This window comes from Chamaea fasciata, unplaced genomic scaffold (genome assembly GCF_029207755.1).
Source record: "Chamaea fasciata isolate MVZ Bird 193981 ecotype frontalis unplaced genomic scaffold, bChaFas1.0.hap1 SCAF_10, whole genome shotgun sequence".
NCBI classification, from domain to species: Eukaryota; Metazoa; Chordata; class Aves; order Passeriformes; family Sylviidae; genus Chamaea; species Chamaea fasciata.
In genome coordinates, this window is record NW_027094095.1 from 15,721,045 (window position 1) to 15,744,397 (window position 23,353).

Sequence of the window (23,353 nt, forward strand, 5' to 3'; positions counted from 1 at the left end):
ATTGTAATGGTGGATGACATTAGTGAGTGTCTGCTGTGTGCATGTGCATTCAGTCAAGTGTTTGTAAAAGAGCAAATGTGTTCTTTGTATCTTCCTCTTTGGTCACATGCAGTAATAAACTCAGTTCAAACAGCAAACTGCTAAGGCTAAACATCTTGAAAACAGCCATTAATTTCATGTCTAAAACTTTTTCTATGTGTCCCAGCAGCTGATTGCAATCGCCAGTGCCAGTGTTTGGACACTCACATATCTGATTTGTTGCATCATTGAAGTTCCACATCTCAGTGCATTATTGGTTCCTGCAGTAAATGGCACTCACAAATTGTGCAAGGATTGTGTAATCCTTTGCAGTGGATTATATGATTTGAATTATAATTAGATGCCAGGCTAAGTACCCTTTTTGTCATATAAAAGTGTTTCTGAGAAAAAAGGAAAATAATCTAGTCACTGTTGGAGTTTCTTCTGTATATTTTTAATGAAAAGCCTGTCATTTTATTTGATGGAGTAGTGTCTTCAGATTAATGCTTCTTTCTTAACTGTGTCTAATCTCATTTGATTTAAGCATCATGGAATAATGTAAAAAATCAATGTAGCATAGATTTGTTTTGAAGTCAAGGGGGTTAGCAAATCAGTAAACATCAGTTCATCATGTTTAATTAGCTAACAGAAATTTTCTGAAACCATTAAAGAGGATCTTAACAAATAAATGGGATGTAGGCTTATTAATTTATAGTGAAGTTCTGGTGTGAAAACTGAAAACTTTAAATCTGACTTTGTTTTCCTTCATACAGAAAATACAAAACAGTTTGTCTATATAGACTTAGTAGATCCTTCAATAATGTGAAGCATTTCTTTTAATCCCCTTTCATTAACCTCTGAAGTTGAAAAGATTAATATTTGTCCCCATCATTGGATCATTTGCAAGAACTAAAAGAGCATAAACAACTCAGAAATTCCTTTACATATCAATATATCAAATGCAAATACATGAGCTGTGCAGTGTTAGAGCAGTGACCTTCAACCAGTCTCTAAGTCAAGAATTTCTATTTCCAAGGCTTCTCCTTCTTGCTGAGTATTTTCCTGGCATAATGTATGGATCTTTTGTGGTGTGTTGTTTGCTGGAGAATGAATGGAGGCCCTCTGGCTCATTTATCCAACTGTCTCATTTGGGATTTGAACTATTTTGCTAGAAAGGAATGTCTAGTGCTCTCACTCTCAACTCTAATCCCCCATCATTAAGCTTGCTGTAGCAGTTCCCTGTTGCATAACTTTTTTCTCAGCTATAGGGCCTAGTGCTGGTTTTGAAGAGTAGCTAAGATTTACAGGATATTGTTTGCTTGTGCTATTGCAGCTCTCCATCATAAACGTGTTGTATCTTAGAATGAGAAAAAATACCTCTATTTTGAGTAATTTTATTTCACTTCCTCCATACACTTTCATTTTTCAGTTTGGTTTGTCTCTTTTTGTCCTGTCCTTGTCTCAAACAGTTGAAATTATGGTCAGCTGAAACCTTGTCATAACACTGACATAAAAGCTGTAGTAGACTGAAAAGCTCTGTGGATTGTTTTGGTTGGGTTTATTGGGGCATGGGGAGTTTGTTGTTTAGTTTTTACAAAAAAAAAAAAATTTAAAAAGCCAACACTTTTTATGCAGGCAGATACCATTTAAGAAGAAAAATACTATTATTAAATATATCTGTATATCTGTCTTGATATCCAAATTAAGGAAATTATTACTTACTGTAAGGTAATTTGGGATTTTTTCATTACAATTCCCCAATACTAGTGGTTTTTTCTTGCCTTACATCACAACGTTTCAGAATATTAACAATTTTTTTTCAAATTGCATAGTTCTGCTGTTAACTTTCCCTTAAGACTTGCCAAAATAAAGCTATTTAAAAAATGCCTTGAGGACTGCATTACTTTACAGGAATTCAGTCAGAAGACAACATACCAACTGATGCAATTCAACTACGGAATTTTTTTTAATTAATGGGGAAAAATTATGTATTTAGAAAACAGAAACCTATTATCTAGGGAACTCTTGATCTACTTCTAGAGCTATTAACATGTTTACAGACTCTTCCACTAGTGAAACTGCACAATTGCTCATGTAACAACAGGGGAAAAAAAAACAAACAAGGAAAATTTTAGTCATTCTCACGTGTCAGCTTTTTCTCTAATCGTGTTTTACTGCAGACTTTCAGCTCTTTATTTTGGTCTATGTTAGATTCCTGTTCTTTATTCTCTACTCTCCCTACTTGCTTCAGCTTAAAAATTTTCTTGATGTCTTTTCATGTGACTGGTTTAGCTACTGCTTTTCTTCCTCTTTACTGCATCTCACATTTATCTGTGTCTTCCTTATTAATACCGGGTTTATTTCCTAATTTTTGAAAATACTATTAGAAGGATTCACTAGAAGTGGAATCCATGAAACTGGATGAGGAAAAAGTGAAAAGTTAAAGGACAAGCTTGAGGAGCAGGACAAAATGGAGTTGTTTAGTTATACCAAGAGAGAGAACGACTTTGAAAAAACTGCAATAAAATTTTAAAATATCAGAATTAGCAAAAATGGTGGAGGAAACTAATCATATTACTTTGCTCATGAAGTTTGGGGACCATCAATAAGTGTAATGCTCTTGACAGGTGTTCCACTGCTTTCCATGTACAAGTTCTGTACACCCATGCCCAGCCATGTCATTAGAAGTGAGAGCAGAAATTTTCCATATAATGTTAAGTATCATATGGAGATATTGCTTTATATTATAGCTTAAAGTACTTGAGAGGCTTTAATACAGTTCTCTCAACTGTACACTTTAGCATAGTCTGTACTGTGTTACAGATTGGTGCACTTCCTTCATCAAATTTCTAGATTTATCAGTGTGACTTTTAAAATTAACATAGGTACTTGTGCTAATAAACTGCAGGTTTTACAGTGCAATGCTGTCAGTCTTGAAACTCACTCACCCTCCTGTTCCAGCAGAGATCAGATGCTCTTCCTGCAGCAAGCCGGATGCAGGCTTGCTTGGAAAAGCCTTCTATTGAGCAAGCCCTCCAGGACAGGAGATGAGCTGCTTCTGGTTTGGGTCCATTTTGTGGAACACTACTGCTGATGTGCAAGTCTGTGTTATTTTTGCATGCAGATATTCTTTTGTCTTGTAAACACTTAGAATATCTTTGAAATAGGTGGGGTATTAAATGAAGGGAAATATATCAAGGCAGAGCTGCTGTTACCACTGCAGAGTTGTAACTGAACTGTCTTCGTCTTTTGCTCTTCTAATGTAATACATAAAGCTTCAGACAGATGGCAGAGGAAATGTTTTCTAAGTAAAACTCCAGTGGTTAAAAGCGCTGAAGTTCTCCTTTCAGTTTGCACATGATGCACTATAAAAATTTTGATTAGTTTATCTGGTAATTGCAGGATTACAGCCAACACAACTAAAGCCCAAGTGATACTACAGGTAGAAGCCCAGTGCTTCAGCTGCAATGCATTAGGATTTTAACCCAAACTAAGATACACCTGTGTCACTGAACAGGCGTTCAGAGATTGCTGCAATGTAAGGGCTTGGCTGAAGCAATCAGCTTTGCTCTGAACCTCAGCTGAGATCCTCTAAGTTACACTTGAGAAGCAAAGTTCTACTAGAAGGTGTCCACACTGCAGCAGTGTGGATCGTCCTGCCTCTGCACTCGGGCTGTTATTGGAGCAGAATGTGGGGAGGCAAGGCTGGAGAGCTTCTGAGGAAGAAGGTCAGTGCACAGCACAGTGTCAGTAGGAATACTGCAGAACAGAAGTCAGCAGGTAAGGAAAGCTCAGTGGTCATGACTGAGAAATCAGTAGAATCCAGCCTCCATTTAAGGATGGTTGATGGCTTGAATGCTGTAACACTGCATCACAGAGTAGGAGGGAAACAGGAAGGGACTGGAAAGAAATCCTTTATGCTATCTACAGAAATACTAATAAAAATGGGATGTGGACAGATTTGGTAAGGAATTAAGCTTGCTACCACAAAATTAATCAAAAATACTCTGAACAAATTTGAATTTGCATGGCAAGTTTAGACTGGCTCAGCATTTTGTTTCATCTACCTGTGGTGCTTTTTATCTGTCTCTAGTACTCCTGGCACTGCCTATACCATATCTTCAAAGGGAAAGGAAGTAGCTCTTTGTTTACGAGACTTGCCCTGCATTTACAGAAATATGACTGGTAGCATTTTTGCATGTAAGCACAGATGATTCAAAGAAATTCCTGACTTGCTACTAGTGTTTTCTCCAACTGGATCCCAAGTATTTTAACATTTAAACTTGTTAGCTGTTTGGGTCCAAAGGTGTACTACAAACCAAGTGATTGCTTTTTGCATATACAATCACATGTAAGTAAAGGATCTGTCTGACTCTTACAGACTGATTGACTTGCTAAGAAGGTTGAGGTTATGGCCCATCTTGCCCTTTATGGCTGAGCTCTCCATAAAGCAGCTTCCTATGTGTTACAATTTTTAGCCCAACTTTTAGTGGTACTCAGCCATTTTTTTAATGCAGGTTGTCTCAGTGCAAGTTATGTAGTGTTGTGAGTTCCAGCCCTAACTGCCATGGATACAAGGACATTCCATTTAGAAAATAGAGAAAGCATCAATCTGAAATTAAAACAGAATTTATATTAAAACTTTATTTGTTACAGCTTTGTGCCCAATGCCTTACAGAGCCATTCTCATTGAATGCAGTAATTTATTTTAATTAACCTGTTTATTTGATCTTGACTATCTTAAAGGTCTTTTCCAGCAAAATGGTTCTATGATTGTTGATCATCTTCAGGAAATGTACTATTCTTCTTTCCCTTTTAAATTATGGGTTGATTAAAAAGAAACAAATTAGCAAGTGATTTTACTTTCTGAGGGTGTTGAATTTACAAGTAAATTATTTTTTATTTCAAAGTTAACTTTTTTTATTACTTATCGTGCAGCTTTTTGAATCTGGAGGTAGCAACCAGCATGTTATGTTCTGCTCCTAACCCCTAAACAGTTCTTATCACTTTGTTGTAAAATTCAGCAAAAATGAATGCATCAATAGATAGGAAAATGTACCAGGTATGACTTTGTGGCTTGGAGTACTGGAGTACTGAGGAAGAGTGAGAGGCAAACAGTAGGAAGGAGGGGACAAATCCTGTTCTTCACTACACGGTTCAGGAGCTTAGAGTAGCTGAGCAGTATGAATATATATACACAAGAGCAAAGGTAGGTTGCAGAGTAAAAAGGCTCAGGACTACTAAGCTCTTGCAGAAAAGGAGAAACCAAGCTCAGATAAACTAAACTTTTTGTTCTAATCCATTTCAATGCAAAATCAGCTTGGTTTGCTCAACCACAATTATCAGTGTCTTAAGCTAAGATTGACTCAGCACTGGGGTGTGTGAGAAGTGCCACCATAGTCCTTCCTTTTGTAACACTGCAAAAACTGCCCTGTGAGTGCAGAATGAAGCACAACTTGAGAGCACATTTGTCTGTTGGTCGTGACTTAGCAAATGCACCAGTGATGTATTTTGTTGTTATTTCTGCTGCCAGTTTGATTCTTATCACAAGTCATTTTTGGTAGATTAGACAGCACTCAAATCCTGGAGTTAATTAGTCATGTGAATATCTCAGCCTTTTTAAAAAAGCTGTGTTATTTGTAGATCATAAATTTGTAGAATTTCTTGAAAGAAAGACATAAGTTAACCATAAAGTTTCAAACACCAGAAGGCAAATAAAAAGAATATTAAAAAAAAAAAAAAAGGTAGAGCTTTTTCAGAAGTTCTGTGTCTCTGGGCTGCCTTATTAAAAGAAATATGGCAGTCATACTCTTTTCTTCCTATTCTGAAGGGCAGAAGAGCTGAAGAAGAATGCATTAAATGATAAAAGATTTCAGAAACCCATTGCAGTAACTAGTAGTTACAGAATATGAGACAGGCCGTGGTCCTGGCTCTCACATTTTTAAAAAAACACACTGTGCAGGGACACGGTTTTGTGTTTTCAGTAAACAGGACCATTTCATGTATCCAGTTTAGCATCTGACCACACAAATGGTAGACTTGGTGCAATGGAGGTAAGGACCTTCTGGGCTGATATGGCTGAGGAGTTGAAAGGAGCAGGATTAGATTGTTGAAGTTGGATCAGTCCACAGTAAAATTTTAGCATAGAATCCCAGATGTAAACTCCTTTTTTCTTCTTCCCCTCTCCCCGCAGAGAGCTTAGCATACTAGCATTAATCAGATTTCTGATTATATGGCATATGTATTTACAGTCTGTTACTGTTGGGTGCATTATAGGATCTGGCTGTTCAAGCTGAGAAGCAGCTGTGGAGTCTTTTCAACAGTGAACACTGGCTCAGTTTCAGCACTGAACTAACACATTGCTTGTGCAGGTAGGATGAACCCCCATCTAGCTGTAAAAGACCACACAGACGTACAGAAAGAGGAAAGATCTAGACTTAGATTACTAGACTGTAGTGACCAACACTTTCTATTTAAATGTTTGATTACCTTAGTTCTATTTATTCATTTGAGTCTGATCACATAAATACTGTTAAAATTAGCTCTAGCCTTCAAAAGATCTGCTAAGTTGCTTTTACTGAACGTATTTGCAGATTTGTACTACTATTTTCTGGTGATGTGCTAGATTTGTTAATACTTGATCACCTGATTGCTGGCGTATCACCTGCATTAAGCACAAACATGTGCCATTTCTGGGAATAAAAAAACATAAAAAGTACATTAATTTTAACTTCAGACTAGTGGCAGGAGAATGTACAATGACTAATCTGGCTCTAGAGTTAGGGAATTGCCCATACACTGGGTCAAGTATTGTTAAAATCTGCAAGAGAAGTGACACTTTCAAAATTCTTTGAACTAATTTGTACTAGTGGAGCAGCTTTGTGCCACATGAGCATTCCATGTGCAATGCAAGAACATTTGCATGAATTGGACCAAAAGTCTCTTCCTAGGACAAACTTTTGCTTATACAAGTGTTATAAGAACCTAAGTATACAGGCATATTTACTACCCCAGCTTGTCACCACAGATGTTAGTAATTCATCCTGTAAGAATTTCCAGAGATCTTGGTTGTGTCTGTCTTTGTTTTAAATAGCTTTTTACTTGTTGTTTTATTTGCATAGACCGTTTTTTAAACTCATTTATCCTTTTGCTACCCAGGACATGTGTAACATTATGTTCCCCATTGAATAAGATTGTGTGAAAAACTGCTGCTTCTGTTTTAGATCTTTGGCTTAGTAATTAAAAATATGTTGATGTTATGAAATGGAGAAAGTTATACTCCTGTATGTAAGGAAAATGAAGAAAGGGTGGTTAGTCTATGCCTTCCATAAGCAGTACATGAAGAATGATGAACCACTGTCATAGTTGTTTCTTGTGAGCTACTGGTGTAGCTTATAAGTATTGACATTCCACCAACTGAAAATACCTGATTTGAAGTCTGACATAAAGTAGCTTGATGTCTGTGGCATTTTTTGTGAGATGTCTGGCATGAAAATCTGCTGTGTGGTTGCTGAGTTACTGAGTCAGAATGTATTTAACTCCTGATTGGTACTTTGGAGACTATTTATCTTTACACAAACATTGGCCAGAACAGCATATACAAGTTGAGTAATGTTTTGTATTTATTTCTCTGTTGTCTGCAACAGATTTGCTAAAGGTTGGACTGACATAAAAATCCATGTTAGAAGTATCCCTTCAGTGCCTAGACTGCCAAAAATGTTTATGCTAATAGTTTCTTTTCAAAGAATTCACAACAGTTTCTCAAAATTTCACCAAAAATAATTTGGACTTAAAAAAATTTGAACAAGGAAACGTGAAGGAAATCAGGGACTAAAATAAATGAATTAGAGTATTGATAGCCTGTTCAGCATATTACGTGATACTGCATATTCCTAATAGCTCTGTCTGCTCTGAGCTATTCTGGTCAAACCACTCCTCTAGGTTCAGGCTGAACAGCATGTGTAATGTCTGTGACAGTCTGAGCCTTGGAGATGGAATTGGGTGAACAGAGTCGTCTATTCAGATAAGTGTAGGGGATTCATTCACATGGAAATCATTCCTGGCACAGTTGAAACAAAGTATGAGTGAAAGAGGAAACAAAAAGGAGCCACAGCGAGCTGCACTCCCAGCATCAGTAAATCAGCAGAGCTTCATTGTTCACAATAAATGTAAGTTACTTTACATCACATCAGTCTCACCCACAGTTTTAAGAGATGGTGGCAACACAGTCCTACAGTAAAAGATTGCTTTGGATTAATTTCAAACTTGATTCTCAGCTATGTGTAGAAACCATGTTATACCAGTGTAACAGCAAGCTTTAAAGGGAAATGATTTTCACCTTCCTTAAGAGCCGATAGACGTTTTTCTATAATACTGTAAAGTTGGATGAGACTAGCTTAATTCAGTAAAGGGTAGAAAAAGTGCAGAGCTGGCTAGTACTAGCAAAAAACAGAGCATGATACCTAGGAAATCTGTATTTTTCTGAATTTTGTTGTGTCAGATGTGCTTCCACTAGGAGGAGTTGTCATCATATCCTTACCCTATAAGATTATCAGACTTGTGCTTTAATTTAACTCATTTGATGAAAATATGATAGTTCACAATATAACTATAAGCAATCTATAAAGTTCACTTGTGTCTACCTAGCTTGTGAAAAATTCATAAAAATTGCTAAAAAATTGGTAGCAGTATGAATATTTTCATATTTGCAGCTTATGGTGTCCTACAAGCAAAGTTATGTTTGCTATTTGCATTATGGCAAAAATTAAATGTGTTTCTTAGAGATTATAATTCACTTTCAATTCAAGTTTTCCATAGAACTTTCAGAATTCAGAGTTTTAAATTATGTTTTAATAGTCGCAGTTAGGGTAAAAGCTTGAGATGAAATGCCTAGAAATTCCAAGAAAGAGGAAAGAAGAGTAAAAGTTAAATCTCATATATATACAGTCAGGATTTTTAATATCTTTTTTTGTTTAGCACTTATGTTGCAAATACTGATTATGACTTTAAAATATGGTGGTTTAGAAGTTTTGGTGCGACATTCTTTCATTTGTATTTGAAATTCAATGTAATAATCACTGCTTGAATTTAAGTGCTTGTTTTGATCTGTTTGCAAATGAAGTCTTGCAAGATAGTGGTATCCTTGGTGGTACAGAGCTTTGCCTTGGTTTTGCTACTGTTTTCCTGTACTCATCTCTTTTCAACAAATCATGAAATATGATTCTAGTAAAATGGGTGAGTTTGTCACTTTTCAGTGATATAGCTTCTGCATAGACTCCCATGGGATTAAGAGATAGAGAACTCAATCAAGCCTATCCTTTCATTACGGGAGAAAGGAACTGTTTAGGAGTACATCAGCTTGGTATGCTTGAAAGGCTTTCAGATTGTTCTAGAGCAAAAAAAACCCCAGTTTTTAAACCTCTTGGGTATTACAAACCAGAACTGAAATTTTCTGTGCGGCTTTATCATTTCTCCTGTTTAAGGGCCCTGATTTTTGCACTGAATCAAAAAGCTACAGTGACTTAGAGTGCTGCCACTCCCTAGAGAATTGCCAGTCTTTTACTGTAGTTGTTCCCAGAACACAGTTGGCCAAAGTAAGGAAGTCTGTGCCTCACTTGCTTAATTTTGCAGTCCAGGATACGTTAATGGGTTTATGTTTGCATGCAGACTCTGTTCTGAATGGCAGAGGAGTCCATAACCTGTAGCAGGATTTGACCGGATGCTCAATGTCTCAACTTTTCACTTTTGCTATATAAACAGCTCCTTGTCATTGCTTGCTTTGTGGCAGCACAAGTTTTTTTGTGGGTGTACGGTGAAGGAAAGAAGACACCTGAGTTAACTTGAAATAACAGTCCCTTCTTCTGGGTAATTTTCTCAACCAGGTCAAGTCTCTCTCACATCTTTTTTCATTACTTTCTTGTGTATTTTCTACATGTTATAACAGGGATTTCTCAGCGTTACTACTTTGATAATTTTATTTCTTTGTTTCATTTTGTTAAACCATCATCCTTGTAATAACATAACCCTTTTTTAACATTATATTAGTGTGCTTTTTCTCTCTTCACCCTTGATGCCCTGTGCATGAGGTTTCTACCAAGGTCACATTCTTTCTTAAGTAGTTCTTGTCTTTTAAGATGTTTTTTCATGTAAGTCTAGAGTTGGAATCTGATTGTACTAATTATTACACAACGAGTAATTGTCACCTATTACTGCTTTTCATGCAGAGTTAACCAAAACATCAAGGTTTTGCATATTGTTCCTTTCTGAAAAAAAGAATGGAGATCATTTACTTGTGATGTCATCCAGTTTTAGTGCAATGTACCAAGCTCCGTTCCTGTGAATACAAAGAGGAAGGACTTTTTGCTCCTAGTTTCTAACTCCTTTTAGCCACAGTCCTTGGCCCAATAAGTGCTTTCTCTGGTGACTAGTGCACAGTACCGGTATTTGTTTGATCAGTTTCTGACACTTTGATTCTGCTGCTGGATTGCTTTTCAGGTGCTTCTGCTGCTTCTGTCTCTTGCCCCATCCTGCAGGTGCCCTTCCCTTTTTGCTAGCAGAAAAGATGGACTTGGCTTTATAACAGACTTTAGTAAGTGCATTACCAGCCTATAGCTTTATTAGGTTAGGAGAACCTTGTCCCATTCTTAACTGCAAAATCTATTCAAGGCAGTTGGCTAGAACAAATGTAATGGAAAATGGCAAATTACCATTACTGTAGAAACAAATCTCAGAGAAGAAGGTTATTTTTCTCACTAAAATATTAACACGTCTGTGGAGATGAAGCAAGTTTGGGGTCACTGAGTGATACCTTCTGGCTTTCCCACTCTGCCTTTAGTATTCCTTTTACAAAACAGTTATCTTTTGAGATTTTTCCAGAATACACAGATTTACTGTCTTAAATTGTAAATCTGTGTATTTTCAAAAATTAACTGTACTACTTACAACACGTCTTACACTTGGCAAATTGTTTAAAGAAGAGAGAGGTAGGTTTTTTGTTATTCTGGTGGTAAGATCTCTGAGATTTGACATCACAAGCTTCAGGACCACTTCCAATTTTTTTAGTTTTTCATTCTACAGCATTCAGAAACTGGCACTCAAATGGCAGAAACTTTCTGCCACTTGAACATGCATTATAATACAACATTCCTGAATTAATTGCTTAGTTAAGCACAGATAGTTGTGCTCAGCAGAGGGGGCAGACCTTTAGTCACTGTTATTACTCAGTGCCACAACACAGGACATGAGGTGTACATGATGTTGCATGGAAAGGTCAGATTTATTGAGGCTGTAATTTAGAGGGTTTGTTGATTTCATTAATGACAGAAAAAGATAAAGGTACATCTGAAGTGGAAGTCTATCTGAATCTATCTGAAAACAAAACTGATGGGCCTTTCACTCAAGTTAGGAAAGCATGCCAAGTTCAAGTGATTAAAAACCTTAAGGAAACTTACTTGGGCAAGAGTCCAATAAATCAATTTATACTAATAAATTATTTTGTCACAGCAGGAGGCTAGTTTTAATTTGGAAGTACAATCCAAGTCAATTTTGCTGAAATAGAAACGGCACAATAAGGGAAATTACTTTCCAGATGAGATGAAATTGCTGGCTCTGCTGACTCACATGAGTAATTTTGCTGGGGACAGGATTATATTATGATATGTGGCTTGATCCTTGTCATATTACTGCCTCAATCCCAAAGGGAGACTGAAAAAGGAGCATGAATTACTGTGCCCGAAATACTTACTATAATCACACAGTGATTTGGAGTTACTCAATCGTGGTGCCTTTGTCATACGCACATACACACTTTTTAAAAATTACAATGATGCTAATTTGACAAAACCATAGCTGAAGTAAGAATCCAATATTACATATTACTTACCTTGTGTTTGCAGTATAACAAGCCAACGGCAGCAGCAGCATCTTTTAATGGTTCTGGGATACTGTGATAGAGGACAGAAGCAATGACTTATCAGTCTAGTAAAGCATTGTAGTGTGAACAATTGGGTTTAAAGGCTACATATAAAACACCTTTCTTTGTGTGTTTGCTTCACGTGTGCCTCAGTATGCATGACTGCAACTCTGAGAGAGAATGCTGGAAAGATCTCTGAAAGTAAAAGTTCAGCTCCGTAGATCAGAGAGCCATGTTAGGAATCTCCCATTATTACTCATTTCATAACTTTTTAGCAGTAACTTGATTTCATAAAAGCCTCTGAACAGATGGTATTCAGAAACAGAAATATACAAACCTAGGTGGGATTTAAATTGTTTCTTTTTAAGTGAAAACCCCCGAAACGGTATAAATTATGTGGATAGTTCTGCAAGATCTTCATGTAAGGAGTCCAGAATAACTTCACTCTTGAGCTTGTTCAGTAATAACAGAAGTCTAACTGAATAGATAGAAACAAGTCATGTAGCCTTAGTGGTTCTGTTCCAAAAATCTGATGACCCGACTAAACCTTTATGATCTCTTTTTGCAGGTCCTTAGATGTATAGGAACTGACAGTGTTTAGAATAGATAAATAAAACAGATTTTGTATTTCTCTGCAATACATGCTGTCATTTTTATTTTTCTTCCCTTCCTTTCCCTGGAAAGGAAGGATATTAATTTCTTAGCAGGGAAAAAATATGTGCCTAAAATCTGCCACACGCTTTGCCAGTGTGTTCATAATCATATTTTGCATCTTAAAAAATGTTGGCACTGCCTGCCTTAAGGAAAAGTTAATCCTGTTTTCAGAGAGAAAAATAAGTAGTGTAAAAGTAGAATAATAGGAAACTCCCTCTGCCTACAACCACATCTCATAAGGATATATTTAGTGGATTTTACAATTTGTTTTGCAATTCCATTTTACTCTTAACCTTGATCAGGCTATGTATATCTCTTGAATCCTGACCACTAGGCTGTACCCTGCATCCAATTAACAGTGTAATATTGGTTAAATAAGAGTTGTTTGAGTTTATTTGCCAAAACTACCATTAGCAGAAAGAGCAGAAAGGCAATTAGTTATGTTGTGAGAAAAAGAACATTTTTTGTCCCTTCAGCTGTAGGAACAAATTTTTTCATTAAAACAAAAAGGATAAGTCTACCAAGGTGTTAGCAAAGCCTTAATAGCTTGTAAAAGTGTGCCATAAATAATCCCATCCAAAGGTGTAATTACAGTATATTTGAAAGCAATGCATCTTCTATTTCTTGTTGTCATACAAGGGTAACAGCGCTTTCTGCTTGAATTTTGTTTTGTACGGGGGTTTGGACAACAGGGGTATTGGTATTTTGGTTTGCATTTATTTGTTGGTTTGGGTTTTTTTGGTATAAATTAATAACAGAGCAAATGCAGCTGGCCAAGCAAGAATATCACTGTTTATCACTGTATTGTTAAAGAGAATGTTGCTCTGTGGAAATTCTGGGATTCCTTTCATGCTTAATGCAGAATTTCTCTTTGTTCTGGGATGATAATATGATGATTTCTAGCGATTACTGTAGATTTTTTTACTTGTCATGTACTGATATGGTAACCTAAGTATTCACAATTAAATATAAAATTTGTAGTCTTAAAATATATTCTTAGTGAAGTTGTTAATGAGTTTTGAAAACAAGGTCCTTTGTGACAACAAATTTGAAGCCTCTTACTTTAAAATGTATGAACCAGAAAAAAGGTATTTGTTGATGGTTTTCTTTATGTTCTGGCCAACTAGCTGTGTTTTTCCTTTTATCTCTCCGAGAATCATATGCCCTTTGTGCTGACCATCTTGCAATCTGAAAGTACCTGTTTAAAGCAAGTCATAAATGAAGGATGTCAGTGCTTGTCCTCACCTCACATAAGAATGTTCTCTGTGGCTTTAACATTCCTCATGGAAATTCTTTTGTGGTGTGTCAATTAGATGTGGAGATTTTCTGGTCAATGTTACTCCACAAGATACTCTTAGTTACTGGAATGCCACAGTTCTTTAGATGTATACTTATCATGCATAGCCTGCAATATTTCACAATAATGAAAAATCTGCAATAAAGCATATAGCAGAGTATTCTAATGGACAATAGAGGGATTCCACAATGTGACCTGCAAATTAGCAGGTTTGTTCTTTAACAGACTATGAAGTGACAAATTCCAGAATTACAACTTCCACGGTGTAACTGTGTATGTGTCTCTGAAGTGCAACCATTTTGACTCTTTTCCAAGGTTGAGCACTGAGGCAAAATTCATAGAGGCTTCCAAAACATTTTGTGTATTACTGACAGTTGCTGTTCTAACTGAAACACTTTTAAAACATTTTTAGGAATGTGTTGTCCACTGACAAAAATAATATTGCTACAGTGGCCTACATTTCTGCAGAACAGTATTTTTAGGTTTGCAATTTTTATTAAAAAAAAAATCAAAGCTTTTCCAGTGTTCCAAGAATTATGAAAATGCTAAATGACTTTCCCCATCTCACAGAAAGCAACATTGAGTCTTTGCTGACCATACCATGTCAGCCTTTGGGGCAGCTTCTTGTGTGTTCAGAGGAGGCAGATGTATTAGAACATGTGATTTGTAGCAGAAAAGTCATAATTACAGTTGGTTTATCCAGAGCTAACGAGCAACTACTTCTTCTGAAGTACAGATGAAAGATCTTCAACTAAAATTAAACCAAAATAACAAAAATATACAATTAAGTGCACTAGGTATCTGAACATGAGCATTTCCTGCTTCTGGCATCAGTGTTCTGACAAAAAATGTTCAGACCACAAGTTACAGATTTAGAATTGGGCATCCTTGAATTGATTTAGGCTGTGCTCAAAGATGTGCAAAGATGTGTCTTCAGAAATGCAGAAATTCTTGGAAGATTAAGTATTTGTGCAGATCTTGCATAACTGCTTACATGGAACAGTGATAGCAGGAGAGTATTTTATCTTTTATCTTCTGATGTCCATCATATGTCCATCTTAATGTCTGTCTTTTATTTCATCTTAGCAACTGGGTAAAAAAGTAATGAAAAATATTTTCATTTACAGATAACTCAAACATCAGATGGTACGATGAGAACAAACTATAAAAATCTTTCAATTGTTTTTTTCCTCAGAAATATTCTGTAACAGGTTGACTTTAGCTATGTTCCCACCTTGGACTAGCACCCACCACAGAATCTTAGTAATTTTGACTGTCTTACAGAGATTGCAGTTTCATTCACACCTTTCATATTCCTACAGAAAACGCTGCTCCTTTTGCTATTCCTTTTCATTTAATGCACTTTTTCGTGTGTCACGCATGTAAGATGGATGACATTATCACGAAATGAGGGATTGAGAAACATTCTTTGAATACAAAGGCTGAGTATATTTTAACTGATACTGCAGTTTCAAGTGACTCTGTTGATTCATCTTCTAAAAGATTAGTTCAGCTGCAATAGCTAAACAAATTATAGTATTCAACATTCCCTGCCTGTAGGAAGATTACAATGAAACAGTGCATTAAAGGTAAAAATCTTAAAGCACAGATTTCTCTCTTACCATGCAGCCAAAAAAAGCGTTAATCTCTTTGGCCATCATAGTGAAACTTGCATTTATGAAGTGCTTTCTGAGTTCAGTTTAACATTCCTAAGAAATTATGTTTGTAATTTGGTTTTGTTTTTCAGAGTCATAGGCATTGGGAAGGAATAGATAATGAAGTATCTACCCATTTCTAACTGGTTGACCCAGCTTGGTCTTGCAGAATATTGCACACTCTTTGAACAATATGATGGTATAGAGGTGAGAATTGTCCTTTTTCATTAAAATTCTTGAGAAAGTGCTAAGTGAGATCTTTAAAGCTACCCAAAAACCAATCAAAAGGTGTCTGTAAAAATTTCCATTGTGTTACCCTGAGCATCTGCTGTTCAGTACTGGAGTTAACAACAATCTTAGTTGTGTTCCTTCTTACAAACTATTTGCTGAAGTTTGAAGAGCGAGCATATTGCATTTGTACTCCTTTGTGGTTTTTCTTGGAGGATGATTTTGGAATTTGGGAGAAGTATCTTGGGTCTTTGAGAAAAGCAGTGGGACCCTCTGTCACTGTTGTCAAAGCTGAAAAAATCATTTCTACTGAAATGTGAATGCAACATTAGTACCAACTTTTGCATTTGGGCAAATGTAGAAAGGAATAAATTAGAAGTAAGAAATATGCAACTCTCTACTTTCATGTCATTAGTTCCATATGAGTACCATTTGAGAAAGAATATTACATTCTCAGGCATGGCTGAGGTTCTCCAACAGTGAGAACTTTTAATTCTTTTTAAACAGTGTTAGTGACTTAAGGAATTGAGACTATCAGTAATTTGAGCACTATATACTCAAAAGCAAATAATGTCAGGTTTTTGAAGTGGTTTTTGTTTGAGAGAAAGATTTTAAAATTACAGTTTCAGAAATAGTGGTTCACACTAGAAATTCCATGTAAATTGCCTTACTATTTACACAGTGAATCAATCTCATTTTGTGCTTTGGGGTCTGAACTGCAAATCTCCATTAGAAAAAGCTACTTTCAGTAACATGACTTGCTTGTAACAAATACTGTACATTCTATGTACCTCTCTTTATCTTATTTACAGTGAAAATACAGAACAGTAAAAATATACAGAAAAGTATTTTGAGGTATATTTTTTTTTCTCAGAGGAATGATAGTTTTTAGGAACTCTCCAGCTAAGCTGTCCAGATGTGTTTTGAGAAGAAAATTGAGAGACAAGGAATTAATGTCTTAAAAGAAAAATACCTCATTCCTTCAATGGCATACCTTATCATGACAAAGGGGCTTCATATAAAATATAAATATACTTATATTTTCTCTTATGTAAATTATGGTACCAGAAACAGCAAATGTATGTGAAAGACACTTGAATTCTCCTGTATTAATAGTATAATATTTTCATTATTCTGGCATTTGCTACAGGACTTATTCCATCTTACAGAAGTTGATCTTAGAAAACTGGGAATTGAAAATCAAGGCCACCGAACACACCTCATTTCCAATATCCTGCTGCTTCAGGAGGTAAAACAAAAGAGAGGTAAGATTTCCATGTTGTCTTCTAAAGACTAAGGAGTGAGCTAAGGCAACCCGAACTTCTCTGTCACAAAGGATGATAGACAAATACTCTGATTCAGCCTGGGATACTGCTCTGAATGCAGATCACTGGGGGACTTTACGCAGACAATAAGAGGAATTGTTAAACATTAGTTTAACAATAATCAGACATTCATATTTTGGCATGTATTTACAAAATAATATACCCTGTGTTTTTTACAAAAGTTGTCCTTTAGAAAAGGCTTCACTTTTATTTCAGTTTCTCTTGCTCTCACAGCCTTCATCTTAACAAAACACTGTAATGTTAACATACCATAATTGACGGAAGTCTGTGTCACAAATATCTTCCTCATTTGGAAAGATCATATCAGAAGGTCTAAACCAAGCTAATTTGTGTACATCCCACCTCATCCCTACTGAGGAGAGGATGAGTGTTTGCACAGTTCTGACCCTTCTTTTCCATTAGGGACTTTGCCATGAATTAAGACTTGATCACTGCATCATTTGTTGCTTTTATCAGCTCAGTATCAAAATTCAACTCAAATTCATGAGTTGAAACAAGCCCTGTAAGACATTCTAGTCTGAGTGGAAGGATATAGTGAGAAGTTATTCAACTATGACTTGTTGTACTGGGTATTTTGAGAGTTGCTCAAAAGATACTGAGATACAAGTATTATGCATTCTGTCCAGTAATTCTTCAGATCGCTGCCAAAGGCTTTTACAATTTTAATGTGTAGCAGTTAGTTACTTGGCTAACAGTCCTGCTTCTACATTCTCTTGGTCAAGATAAGACTTTTGCACCACGTGTAGAAATTGATTATTCATAAAATGTGTTTAGCTACTGAAGTTTTCAGAAGAAACTAGAACTAATTTTGTACAAGTAGGTCACTGTATCTCCTCAATGTTTTCTGACAAGTTTGGTATTAATTTAACAATTACACAACTTCCACAACTCATAGGTTTGACTTTCTTAAAATATAGATGTAACTATGACATTTTTGTAACTGCTACTGTGAACAGATTAGGAAATTATTTCAGTTGATGATTGCAGTGAAACTGGATATGTTTCAACTGGTATCTGTTTTCATGTGCATTGGGACTGTGTTTTGTAATCTTTTCAGGTACTGTAGTGTGGAATGTATTACAGTTGTCAATGTAGCACTGTTTATCAGAGGAAAACTACACTTTTCAACCATGTCATTGGCATGGTAAATTTATTTGTAGATTGTTATGCAACATTTCGTTCAACTCACCAGAATGTTCCAACTTCAGCTTCAGATATGTTGAGCCTATTTAAAATATTGATGTATTGCTGAGGACTTCTGTGAACATGAATTTGAGTCAAAAAATTCTTCCTAAGATGGGGTGTGTGTGTGTGTGTGTGTGTGTGTGTGTGTATGTATATATATGTATATGTATTTTTTTTTTTCCTCCAAACACAGATTTTACGAAGTGATAGCATGATGCCATTTGGGTTTTGATTTTTCCTTTTGGCAGTTAATTGCTAGGAATCTTTAGGCTAAATTCTAGTAAAAGTAGTGCTGGTTCATATTTTTATGGGCATTTTTCTTGAGCAGAGTTTCCATTCACTCTTGGGTTTTGGCTAATGATAATTAAATGTTTAATTGAATTATGTGCTTGAAAAAAATACAGACACATTGATCTCCAAGTTCTGTTTACACTAGGATATTTACATCCTCAATAGCTTTGCCTGTGGTGTTAAGGATTTCTGGAAAGGCTGAAAACAGATCAGTTCAGTCAGTCATACATGGGTGCAGACTGGTTTGTTTTCACAGTAGGGACTAATGGTTGTTATCTGGTCTCCAGCCTATTATGCACGGTATTGTTTTGTGTCTGTCTTTGACAGAATGCTGTGTCTAGGAGCAAAGTGCCTAATCAGTTACACTGAAATGCTTGTTTTCCAGCAGTGAACTTTACTGTAGCCAGACATTAGAGAAAGCTTCTAAATTTTTCTATTATGCTAAATAAATGCTAATGTCCTACTAATGTACTTACTGTATTGGAGCAAGGGCTATCTTATTCTGTTTGCTGTTATTTTGAGCTTTAAACAACAGCGCTGTGTTTGGTACTGGTTCAGCAGTTTCCAGAGAGTGCTTCAAGTGATAAGTCACATTAATAAGTAAGCATTTGCACAGGGTTAAAAGTGACATTAAGTTTTAGAAGTATTTGTGAAAACATTTTCTGTTTTCTAAAATATTATCTTGATTCTGAAACTACTTTGAACAGGACATGTCTCAGTACATTTGGATTGGATTTGGATTCATCCTGTCTAGCTACTTGGGCTGTGTTTGCACAGTCATTATAACCAAGATCTGTGCATTGACATAATGCCCAGCAACACATTAGGGCTGAATGAAACATGTGCAAATGATCATGTATCTGTTGAATTAGGCAGAGTATGCAACACGAGGTTCACTGGCTTGATGCTTTTATGCCATCTTTCTGGCAGCCAGTGATAGGGAAGTGAATAAGGACAACTGATTCTTGAGTGGCATTAGCTAATCAGTAGGAAAATAAATATTCAAAACTGTTACCCCACTTAAGCCCAGCAGAATAAATTTAATAGTGCATCAGTGATTTGAATTATGGGGCTCTGATATTTTTAATCTGTATCAGAAAACTTAAAGGTTGCTGTACTGTTGACTCTTGACCTTAATCAAAGCTGAGTTTCCCAAATGTCACCCTAAGCAGTCTGTCCTTTTCATCTTTCCTTAGCTGCTTTTCCCCATCTCTCTATCATTCCTTTAGTTGTCTGTAAAATTATCCTGCAGCTGCATGGTGAACCCATTGGGAAGTAAGTCCAGCTGAAAAACAACCTTTTTTTCCTCCCCTCTCCATCCACATCAAGTCCCCAAGCCAATTCACTGTTCAGCTGCACAAATGCTCCCAAGAGCCTGAATGGCTGTGGAAGACACAGCAGAGCTGAGTCCTGGTGGCTGAAACAGCCCTGCTGCCAAACTGCAACCACAGCTGAAGGTGTTAAGTAGGAGGCAAGTCACTCTCTGCTCCCTTTACTATTGGAGAGACAGATGAATTCAGCAGATAATTCAGTTCACTTCCTTTTTTAGGTGTCTATATTTTTTGTTGATTGTAGAGGTACACCAGGATGGCTGACCTCCTGACAGATCTCTTAGCAAACACTGAAAGCTAGTGGAATTAATTTAGGCCTAAAGGCTAAAACTGTGGTTTATTCTGGAATATTTAATCTCTTCTTTTGTGTGCAGCCTTACAAACTTCAAGAAAGCATTTGTTTCTTTCTCTAAATATTGATGATCTCCAATAATTGCTTAGGATTTATCACTACCTTTCATTTCCTTGCAAATCGAAGTATACAAGTGGAAAAGTGTTTCCAGTTTCTGAAGATTTTCTTCCTAAGTGCAAAACTGTTAGCAGTTCTAACTGTAGTTCCTACCCCTGTTCCATGCACAGAAGACCATGTGGCCATGTAGAGTCTAACTAATAGCTTCTCCAGGATCACCTAGTGGCTAAGTAGATGTTGAATGAATACATGAAAGAACACAGTGATCCGTAGTGATGCTTTCCTAGAATACTTTCTCAGCCTCTAAACATTTAATCTAACAAAATGTTTCAAGAAGGTAGGAATGGGAAGAGACATAAATATTCATTCCACAGTCTTTTTGCCTACATCTTGACTTACCTTTTGATGTGCTCTGTAGCATATTCCGGATCTTGATGTCCTGCCATCTACACCAGTATCCATTCATGTACTCATCAAGTGCTGTGACTCCCTTGGGATGTACTTTTCATTTTCTGTTCCAGGGAAATTATAGGGGTGAGGCCTGCAACATTCCTGGGCTTGTCACAGTGTGGAATCAAGATGCATACAAAAGTTGGGTACTAGCATTTCTAAGAAAAGCAAAAAATATGATCTATGCTTTCAGGAACGTTCTCAGTGGCTACCTAGCACCTTTTTGAAATACTTGTATGGCATCTTAGAAAAGTCAGGAAATCACATATCCTCTTCTATAAAAAGTTTCTTGTGGTATGACAAAAACTGATGACCAATCAGGTGTAATCTGATTCCTGTATTACTCAAAAGGTCTTCCTTACCTGAGCATGAGGCATTGCACTGTGTCCTGCACAAATCAGCAGTTCAAGACACATCCTGAAAGCCACAGCCCAGTACTGGTAGGGTAGGGTACTAGTACAGCTTCTGGAAGGAATTGTGGTTTTTCCACTATCCTCTAATACAACTAAAGCAGGACTTATGCTATATGGGATTGGACCAGAGTGTTATTTAATCAGATTGCTTTATGTTTGTTGTATTTAATCTCATTTACCATAGCGTGCTACAGTCTATAGGAGTGTGATTCTATTCATTTCTTATGACCTATAGTAAACAAATAAATGATGCTTCAAATGTGTTCAGGAAACCCACCATGGTGTGACCAGCTCCTTCAGTCTAGTAGAAATGGTACCTATTGAGAGGGAAATGGAAACACATAAATGAAAATGTCTATTTTGATATAATGAAAAAAAGGCCTTGGGTATTGCCAGACATGGAGAATATTTCTTTTTTTCCTTTAGAGACATGAATTTAAATACAGCATTGTATTTGAAAATTTAGTATCATTTGACTGTTAGAATATTTGTATACATTTGCAGGTATTTGTGATGTATGTTTCTGTATATCACTAGTTGAGTTATGAGTGAAAAGAAATAGGGAAAGCTAAGAGCTAAGTATTTTTAAGGAGTTGTTCTAAGAGCTAGAACTTTGTTTTTACAGTAACTACTTTTACTAAGATGAATTCCAAATAATAGCATTTTATGGCCTTGTGTGATTTCATTAACATCTTGGAGTGTTTTTCTCTGAGAGGCAAAAGGTATAAAGGAAATTTCCTTTTTGTCTTGTACAGGTTTTCTTATACTGAGAGTTTTAACAGGTTCAGATCTATTTTGATTTTTTTATCATACAAAGAAGGCCAGGCTTACTGCATTTAAATGAAATATATGCATTGACATAATTAATTGTAGGTAAACATAGAATAATACACAAAGCCTGAATAAGATTGAATGCAATTAATATTCCATAATATTCTGCTTTTAGATTTTGCATTTAAATCCTTAGATAACTGTTTCTGCCTATGTTGTATTTCTTGCCATGCTGCAGTAGTATGAAGTTAAATATGAAGTGAGTTCTTGTCATTATATGGAAGACCTAAGTTGTGTGGTATTAAGAAGAGACCTGAGCAAGCACTACAGAGCCTGAATTGTTCTTGGGATAATATAAATGGAGAATTCCGTCTTCAAAAAAACGTTTAAAATAACTGAGGCACTCTCTTCTGTGATTTTATTAGGTGACCATTATAGTTAGCATAAATCCATGATTGGTTTGGCATTGTCAACCGCAAATATCTTGCCTTTGTCACTCTTGGATAAAGTCCTTCCACGCATTCTGGTGCTTTTGCTCTTTGAAACATTACAAATGTAGCCAGAGTGCTTTGGGGCAGTGGTATGTAGTGTCAACCTGTCAAGATTCCAACCTCATGCTAAAGTATGCTTGTAGCTTTGCCAACAGAGGGAGAGGAAGCTGCTTTGAATCCTTTAATTTGCGTGATAGAGGTGGCATTGCTACCTGTGTGGTCTGTTTTGCTCTTACTGAGAGACACAAGGTTTTGGAGTTTTTTGCTTTCTCTGTTTGAGAAAGTCAGCAATGTAAATGCTGTTACTGAGTTGTTAACAAACACCTCTGACAGTACCATTTCATCTACTGAAAGTCCCAAATTTGCTTACTGGTGCTTTCCGGCCCTCTGTTTGTCCTTGTCTCTACATCAGTTATGTTTGAAATGAAAAACATCTGTCACAGCCAAAGAGAAGATGGTAATTCCCCTGTATTTGAGACTTTTTACAGAAACATGGAGAAATAGAAATTTGCAAGAAGTCTTAGATCCCCAGTAACAGTTCTAGCACTGCTAAAAGCAAAGAGAGGAAAACAGACCTTCTGGTAAAAGGGGACCCATAAGACCTTGTCCAGCTTCTTTCCAGTTTAAGGTATCACTTACCAAAACTAGTCAACAAAAGAAAACTGGATTTAGTGCCACTTTACCAGTGTATTCTGAACTTTTGAATCAGGTCTGTCTAATCAGTGCCAGCACAAGTTGCTTCATGTGATTTTCAATACCAAATTGAAAGAGGGGGAAAGGGACACAACATATTATTGCCACAGAATCTGCGTGATTTATTTTCAATACTTTTTAAAATTACTAATTATTTTTTGTTCAAGATGATAGTTTTCTTGTATTATATCTGACAATGACTGAGTTTAT

General features: G+C 36.3%; 1 protein-coding gene across 7 annotated transcripts in view; it reads left to right on the forward strand.

Annotated features, from left to right (window-relative positions):
- The window catches only part of BCAR3 (BCAR3 adaptor protein, NSP family member), a 94,728-nt gene that overhangs the window by 12,608 nt on the left and 58,767 nt on the right, over positions 1–23,353 (forward strand). For 3 of the 7 annotated variants that reach the window (XM_066192433.1, XM_066192432.1, XM_066192431.1), the window contains 2 exons: positions 15,628–15,742; positions 16,914–17,028. In XM_066192433.1, the coding sequence (XP_066048530.1) occupies positions 15,656–15,742; positions 16,914–17,028 (202 nt within the window). In that variant the 5' untranslated portion in view covers positions 15,628–15,655. Of the gene's footprint in view, positions 1–3,615; positions 3,799–6,294; positions 6,390–15,627; positions 15,743–16,913; positions 17,029–23,353 lie in introns of those variants that run through there. The other 4 variants (XM_066192434.1, XM_066192435.1, XM_066192436.1 and 1 more) reach the window with 4 other exon arrangements.